Source organism: Atta cephalotes (assembly GCF_000143395.1).
Source record: "Atta cephalotes unplaced genomic scaffold scaffold00024, whole genome shotgun sequence".
NCBI lineage: Eukaryota > Metazoa > Arthropoda > Insecta > Hymenoptera > Formicidae > Atta > Atta cephalotes.
The window spans coordinates 3,143,145-3,152,692 of record NW_012130088.1 but is presented as its reverse complement, the minus strand read 5'-3'; the positions used below and the strand labels follow the sequence as shown (position 1 = coordinate 3,152,692).

The 9,548-nt window shown below is 28.9% G+C and overlaps 1 protein-coding gene across 1 annotated transcript; it reads right to left on the bottom strand.

Annotated features, from left to right (window-relative positions):
* Positions 1–6,405: 6,405 nt before the first annotated feature.
* On the bottom strand, positions 6,406–7,613 carry LOC105620111. Its single transcript, XM_012201618.1, has 4 exons — positions 7,528–7,613; positions 6,898–7,008; positions 6,693–6,815; positions 6,406–6,421 (listed from the first exon to the last, which is right to left on the bottom strand). The coding sequence occupies exons 1-4, from the start codon at positions 7,611–7,613 to the stop codon at positions 6,406–6,408; spliced, it is 336 nt and encodes a 111-aa protein (XP_012057008.1).
* Positions 7,614–9,548: the final 1,935 nt, after the last annotated feature.

Genomic DNA, 9,548 nt, shown 5'->3' with positions numbered 1-9,548 from the left:
GAGAGAGAGAGAGAGAGAGAGAGAGAGAGAGAGAGAGAGAGAGAGAGAGAGAGAGAGAGAGAGAGAGNGAGAGAGAGAGAGAGACATATATATATATATATACATATATATACTATATATATATATATATATATATATATATATATATATATAATGTATATTCCCAAAAATATAATACACAGGACTTGTAAATTTACAAGATTTGGTTTTCAATGCAACTGATGTAAATGATAAGTTTTTGAAACATTCAAACTTATATTGAATGCGATCAAATATTATTTATAAATTTATCTGTATATACACATATGATAAAAAATTGTATATTTCATATAAGATGCGATAATATGTAATGATTTACATATAAAATAAAGTTATGCACAATAATAAGTCAGTAAAGAAGATTGTAATGTATGTATATAGATTATTATAGTGATATATAGTAATAACGCAAAAATGAAAAGATTTTCTGACGGAAACATTTTATCAAAATCAACTGAAGAAATATCGAGAACTAACGTATATAACAAATATTTTTATTATATTTAAATAAGAAATAATATTCTTGTTTTTGATTTATATATAATTTTAATTATAAAATTAAATTTTGCAGCATATATTAAAAACATTTTTCTATTTTGTTTTTTAGTTGTCTATTTTTAATTAAAATTTAATCATTTTCGCATAATAATTAAGTCATTTTCATTATACAGACTGCGAATATTAGGTGTAGTAAAAAAATCCATTATTTTTCCATTCAATTTCATGCAAAAATAATGGATTTCTTTTTACTACACCTAATATAATATTGATGGCTATGATAACAGAGACATATGGGACCTACAATTTTTCGCCGGTTTCGAACGGCAGTTTTTAAGAGGTTTTCTTGGCAATAGATACTCTTGGTGGTTTGCCAGACCGATCGAAGAGGAACTACGAGCGCATGAAAAATTCTTGAATATGCCTGGAATCGCGAACCCGGGATCTCTGGCCATTTCTGACATAAGTCTCGTGCACTACTGCTACGCCACGCTCGTGCTCTGTGTACAACTTGCGTGCGCACGACAGGCATACGTATGAGAGGCCTGATCCCGACTTGAGATGTTGCACCATTGGATTGGATTGACTATATTTGTTTTGTTAAATCGAATAAGAAATCAATCAAAGAGATATACAGAGAGAAATTACAATATGGCTATGTTTTATATTTATATTTGCGCGGCTTGCCGGCTTGCGGTTCCTCTCTGTGTGCGTGCGTGCGTGCGTGCGTGCGTGCGTGTGTGTAGTTACCTATTAAATGTTTAGATTAATTCTCGTTGTTTTTTGCTACAAAAACTCATGTTTATTTCATCACAAAAATATCTGATATTTTATTCACAATATTGTCTATCGAAATTATAACCTTTTCCTATTTTTCGGATAACAAATGAATTCCGCGATAGAAAAATTCAGGTTCTTTCGAGGCAATCCAATCGTCGAGCCATTTTTTTAGTATCTTCGAAATAACTGAAATGCTACTCAGAAAGACTATGTTGCATCGACCGAAACAAATAATAATCTGGATCTGGACATCTATTGGGTGCGTTCGGGGAGACCCTATTCGCGCAAACGCTGTTGTTTTTGGAGCCAATAGCGCGTTAGCAAATTTTATGAACGATCCTATCATTGGTAGCGTTTAAAAAAAGAGATATTCGTCGAGGTTAAGTTAATGTAAGGGATTCTATTTTCAATCACCAACCAAACTTCTCTCTATAATTAAAATTTTTAAGGTTTTGTAAAATATTTGTAACGTAAATTTTTAATTTTCTCGTAGTGAATAACAGAATACAATCTCAATCGCAATCTTCATAATAATTTGCCGCTAGGCCGGAGTGAACAATATAAACTAGATCAAAAAATTAATAGTTACAATAGTTACAGTTAATAATTACACTGAATAAATTAATCAGAAGGAACAATCCTTGAGCATTTGTGGTCGATTTCAGAAGAAGAAGCATATTTACATCTAATAAGGACCTTAAGCATTTATAGCGGAATACCCTGCTGCGCTATACCGGAATAATAACTTTTTTCCGTACACGGGAATTAAAAGATATGTCTGACTTTCACATTTATAATAAAATCAAATACATAAGTTGAACTTCGCAGAAACTTTGAAAAGTTAAAGATGATACACAAGCAAGAATTACGTTCACTCTAGCCTAGTGGCAAGCCATTAGGAGAGATTAAAATTGAGATTGCATTCATTATGATACAATTGAAAAATTCACACATTACATACGTATGTTTATTTTACGAAATTCTAAGAGAGAAAAGTTTCGTGCCATTCGAAAACAGAATTCCCTCAAACATTAATCTAACTTTGACGAATGTTAAACGCTACCAACTCTACACTAGGATTGTTCACGGATTTGTAAATGCTAACGCTACCAATACACCTACCTCGGAAGAAATAGCGTTGATAGCGCGCAGTTGTGACGTAACACGCTACCATTAGTGTCATGATTGTGTTTGTTAGCGCTATCTGTAGCGAATAGTTTGTAACGCTAAATAGCGCGAATAGCGTCTCCCATCCATTGTGGAATAAAGTCGGAATGGATTCCGATCGGAATTATTCCATTTTCCTCAGAAAACATAATAGAAATCTAGGGAATAATTGAATAATTCCGATTGGAATGCATTTCCGATTTTGTTCCATGATAAATGTCCTGAACTTTGAAGGAACAATGTTTGATGAATAGAGTGATGAATAAGTGGGTACGATAAGACATCCCATCTAAGTGCCTCCAAGATTTCTTTCACTGATTCTGCAACAAATTTCGCCTCAAATTCACGCTCTTACTGCGCAATCACGGGAATGCTTCATCTAGGCTGTATCTTTCACCATAATTCAACCTCTCTACGAGCAAGGCTGAGTTACGAGATCCATTGAAAAAAAATTTTGCAATTCTGTTCACGACTGTACACGAAAACAATAACATTTCGCTTTCTGTGAAAACATTTTTATTTGTTTAAATTTCTACTTTTCTCCCATGAGTAGACAAGATATATTCTTGCGCAATCAATCAGAGCTTGACCTTAATTCACCATTTTTTAGCGGATTTTGTTTCAATATGTCTGCTATGACAGCAAAACTCAATTTCATGCATAATAAATAATCAATAATCTATTCGTAATTACTTACTATCACTTATTATTTTTTTATTTCACTTTATTCATATTAGAACTTAATCATTTGCAATCATTTTAAATCATATGACAAGCGCGTGCAATATATGTTGTTTTAAAATAATAGAAAATTAGAAAGGTCATGTAAGAGTCAATTACAAAATTCAAATATAATAATATACGAGTAAAAAATATACGAGACATTATACTCTATAAATTCAAATTTAAAAAACAATATTACATGTTTCGGCCTAAATTGAACCATCTTCAGATATTATGAATCCACGCAATAATGTTGTTAAAAAAATGAAGACAATAATAGAGATGGAATAAAAATTATACAATAATTAGATGAGGCCAGATGAATATTTTATAGAGAAATCGAAATTGCTCGCAAATGGTTGACCGATCGATTGTTGAAAATTTCTGCATATTCTAATAAATAAATTTATAAATTGATTAATAATTTATTCTATAGTAAATGAATTAAGCAAGCAAAACGTCACCTTAATAAAAGACTTACCAAAATGGTCAATACAATTTTGTTTCGCATGTTGTTAAAAAGATCAACAATCCAAATAGCAACAAAAATATTTTTAATAATATTTTTTAAAGCAATTATTTATACGTTACATATGTTAGAAACATAATTTTAAAATGATATTTTATTTAAAAAATGTAAATCTTTATTTTTTATGTCGAAACAATTTTTATTTTTATACAATTTTTAAATTCTCTTGACATTCTTTGTAGATAATTGTTTTAAAAATATGTAAAAATAAATTTAAAAATATCGAAACAATTGTTATTGAGATTTTATATAATTACATAATTAGTAAATATTTTGAAAATTAATAATTTTGAACAAGCCTTCAGTATTTTTTATAATAAGGGAGAATTAAAATATCTTAATTCTCTTAAAATATTTTAACTCGAATACAATTTAATTCTATTTTTAATCACAGTTTTAAAATAAATTTGTTTTTCGGCGTTTAAGGATTATTTATTCATTTAATTAGTAAACTATTCTTTGAGTTTAATGATATATTATTTAACTTAGTCATACTGTATGACTCATACGCAATTATGCGATACGTATTTAAATCGAAAAACAAAAAGTTTAACAAAGCTTGCCAAGCATATTACTATTTACATTTGTCTTTACTTTTAAATGAATCTACAAAATAGACAATTCTTTTATTTGTTATTTATTACATAAAAAAAGAAAGTAATATTCATTTTGCTAATTTTTCATTTTTTAAATATAGTACGGAAGAAGATTAATGTCCAACATTCATAACTGATATTTTTATTGTATATTTGAGATTGTTTTAAGTACAGTCTTCAGGTATCGTAAACTATAATCATATCATAGCCGTATCAGCGTCTTAAGACATTACTTATGAATATTATACCGTTAAAAAAAGAAATTTAATATATTTTTAAGTTACATAATTTGAACTTAATTTCATGTGTGACATTTCATGTGTTAAATTTAATATATTTATAACTGAAAAGTATAATTATATATATTGTATACATGTACAAAATTTAATGTATTTTTCATAAAAATTTAATGTATTTTTCATAAAAATTTTCATAAAAATAATATACTTTTCATAAAATTTTATAAAATTTATGCCTAAATTCTAAGCAGAATCGTAAGACTCCTAACTTTACTTCCTGTAAAGCTTATAAGAATTTTTAAGTGCTTATACCTTTATACAATATTTTTACAAACAGCTTCTTATTCATAAAATTTACAAGAAATTGTAGATATTTATGAATAATCATACGTCTTATGATACATACGCATAAAATTAGAATATTAGTCATAAGTTCTTACAAATTTTATGAGAATACGTTATATGAGTCTTATGATTCTGTTTAAAATTGATCCAGTAATATATATGTTCATTACATTTAAGTAATTGTAACTTAATTTTCAGTTAAATCATTCGTTACTTTTAATTTCGTTCATAACCATGAGCTTGATTTAAAGGAAGCGTTTCTAACAGTGTAACTAAGGATTAGATATAAGTGAGCAAGAAACGCGCCGTTGAGCGCCACATTCATTAGAGTGCTTACTCGTTAACTTCAATCTACTTTTCTGCAAAAACTATAATACTTATCAGACGCAATTTTACTAAAGAAAAATATTTTTTTTAGCATAAAGTATCACGTCTTGCATTCCGCGATTGCAAATTTTGAAACACACTGTGTATAATGTATAATATACAATAAATAATAAGTAATAAATAATACATAATATATAATATATAGTGTATAATATATAATGTATACATATAAATAATATATATAATATATTCGATTAAATTATATAATATCAACAGACTTGGATCTAAGAAATCTGTAATATTTCTTCATGCATCTCTACCCCAGTCATTATATAACAATTTTCGTTTTGTAATTTTGCTAACTTCTAAAGTAATCATTCCGTAAAACAATGAAATGTGTCAAAGAATGTTCTCTTTTATATACCAGGCTCATTCATCGTGATACGAAATGCACGCTTTCATTTTTCGGACGCTATCAGTCTATTCAACTGAAAATATAATAAAATAAACTGTAATATATGTATATCAAAAGTATGTAAATTACCATTAATATTCATTGAATGATAGGCATTAAGCTTTCGCAATTAGACACATAAATTATTAATGTAAAATATAAAAATTGTAATCATTCTCTCTCCTCTATCTCAGAACGTAATTAGAGCAGAGCTCATTACTTTTTTAGTGCAAATAGAAATAATTGCGAAATGTCGCGTTAGTGATAAGGAACGGCACGAGCGCCGCCGCGCCATGCCGTCGTGAATCGAACGACCGTTGCGACTTATCACTGATACAGTGACAGCGATAGCCTTGCGTTATTCTCGAAGTATAGACTTATGTTAACATTAATATTTCTTTCGAATTTACGATACATGCAATTATCATAAGCCATGATTTATGTACGCAAAATAACATGCGTCGCAAAATATTGCAAAATAATATTGCAAAAAAACGTGATCTTCATCATTATGTCTTTCATCTTTTTCGCATTCTTTCATCGAAGATGTTTGGTTAACACAGATTACAAAAAAGATTCGCTATCTGCGAGCGAAGTTCTTGTGTAATCCGTAATAATAGAATAAAATATTTACCTAATTAGAGAATATACGCGATTCCCGATATGTTTTACTTTAATAGATACATTAACTCGATGTAGTCTGATTCATCATTTTCGCCGCCCACTGTAATTAAACATCGTCGATTAGTTATACACAAATTTGAAAAATTATTACATATGTGTAGCTCAAATTAAAATATGAAATATAAAAATTATAGGAGAAAAAGAATATATAAATTAATATCATAAATATATTAATCCTTATTGTTTCTATATTCTCTCTCTCTCTTCTCTCTCTCTCTCTCTCTCTCTCTCTCTCTCTCTCTCTCTCTCTCTCTCTTTACTTATTATATTGATTATATGTGTGTAGGATTTTTTAATTAAATTCTTCTTACATTATCCTTGGATCTGGTTGTTCATGTCCAGATGTCGCAACAAGTGATTGAGAAACAAGTTTTGACAAACTCATTAGCGTCTCCAGCTCGGCTAGTCTTTGATCCGACAAGCGTCTTTGTCGTCTGTAAATATGCAACCGATTGTGTGGTGGATTTAACACAATTGAAAAAAAAAGAGAAAGAAAAGGGATCTAAATCAACTCACGATTTAGTCGGAATCGACAAATTTTTCTGTTGAATGAGCGTCGAGATCGCTTTTGGTTTTGAGATAATTTCTAGCTTTGACACATGTGATTCCAACATATTCAAGATCGACCTTATATAAAGTAGCAAAAAATGAGCTATCGAGTAAGATAGCATATTTAAAAATGTGGAAAATATCAGTTTTTGTCTTTCATTAAAAAAAATATAAAAATATATAAATATAATTTATTAGAGACATATCTCTTTTATTACAAAACAATCGGTCTATTTATGCTGAAAAGAACCATCGCCAACATATGTTCAATATATTCATAATATTGTTCTGCAACGTATGTACGTAAAAAAATTTTGTGAGAATCAAAATCCTTACGAAAAAATACATTCTTAGCAATCCGAAATGAACAGTTAAATTGAGTGTTGATTCTCAAGTTGAAGGTTTATTGGGAATTAACATTTAATTAGATGTTATTTTTCGGATCTCTAAGAATGTATTTTTCCGTAAGAGAAGAATCAAACGAAAATCAATTCTATCATTGAAATAAGACTGTATACCAAAATGTCGATTTCTCGACTTTCCATGATCAACTGATATTTTTGCGAACATATACACACGTATAAAATAAATGATTACCTGCTGTCAGTCGCAGGATGTCCATAGATAGATTTCGGCAGCGCGAATGTCACGAGGACACAGATCGTCATCGATAAGTATCTCATTTTGATTGTATTTCCGGTTAACAATGAGGGGAGAAATCTCACCGGGCGACAGAAGAAAAAACCGTTTCTTTTAATGAGCTTAAACGATTAACATGATCTTTAAAAGATTTTCTGGTTTGTTATGTGTGAACTATTAAGTCAGAGTAACAAACGTCATCATATATATATACGTGTCCCCCTCTCTATGTCACGTACGAGCATTAACGCTTTTACACCCGCCGTTGGATCGCTTCTGATCAAATTGCATCAAACTGAATTATTCCAGATACGAGAATCCCTTTGGCAACTTTCATAGAATTTCATCTGGATTTCATATTACAAACAAAATTTGTTCTCTTATTCTTAAATTATTATTAATAATAATGATTTATGTTAATCAAAGATAGTTCCGTTTATGTATTCCGACATCTCTCTGCGTCTCTTTTTTATCTCTCAATAAATAAAATAAAAAAACGAAAAAGAAACAAAAATAGAAACTTAAATAGAACTTGTTAGATCCACGTCTTTAGTTCTGAGTATAACGCTAAACGTATTTAATTCTGAGTAACGCTAAACGCATTTGGAAGTAATTTAAAAGTACGAAGTATATTTCGTGTACACTTTATTATTTTATATTAATATTATTGCCGTTAATTACATCTATTATATATCTCGTTAAGATTATATCAAATTTTACAAAATTTGTCTTCACATTTCCAGTTCGCGGATTCGCCATTTTGAATTTTCAAAGTTAAGTTCGGTTTCAAATTTAAGACGGTTTCGTAATCAGTAATCCTGAAAATCCTTAAATATTAAGATTGAAAGAATTATGAACACACTAAGAAATGTTTGCCAAAAAGTTAGTATAAATTTACAATTTTTGTTAATTAATAAATTGCAACATTAAAAAGCGTGTAAATTTTCGCTATATAGTAAATGAGTAAATGAGTATTTTTAAAAAATTTATTGCAATCGATACAGAATTCAATCGAACGTTTTTTGATTACAAAAAGTGACCACTATGTGCGGTCGGAAAATCTACGGTAATAACCGGATTTTCCAGTTCAGTCTAGTACGTCCTCCTCATCTTCTACGTAATATATTTAACTTTTTTTTATAGATGTCAAAGTGCATAAGACGTACAAAATATTCATTTCTCATAGTCTGATTTAACAAGTACTCCGTATACAAATTCGATAACGATCCAGAAATTCTCATTATGAAATAAATTAAACGCAACTAGCAATTTCGTAAAAATGAGAAAATGAACTTTTGACCTCATTTTGATATAAGATTTTAATTGGGCATGAACGTACATAATTTATGCGTCTTATCCGATAATTATGTTCATTTAGAATTGCTTATCCGAATTATGCTGTGAGAAAATTATAACTTCAATTAGCTATGATAATTTTAATTCTCAATTTAAATATTGTTTAAGATATAATTTCGTTTAGATATTTTAATATGTATAATACTCTTGTATATTTTTTAAAATATTTTTTTTCTTCTTTTAATATTTCTTTTTTTATATTTCTCTTTGTCTATGTCTTTTATTTTAAATAATAAAATTTCGTTAAGATGAATATTAATAATTTCAATATTTTTCTTATTCTATGTGCAATATTATGAAATCGCGCTAATGCGCTACATTGTCACTTTTGAATTTTTTTCTAATCACAGACTTTCGTTATATAGAAATTAGACACCATCAGACGAGTCACGCAATGTATCATTACGAAACTTTACTGCTCTATACGATTTCTCATTTTTATTTTTTACTTCCGGCATTAATCTCTTATTATATTTAAACCTTATCGCGCGACGTATAATAATACGGAAGCAAGGCTGATGTATAACAAACTTTAAAACATGTGCGACGATACAATATATATAGTATGTATATTATATTTTTCCATGAATTCTTCTTTTTAAGTAAAAATTAATGCACACACA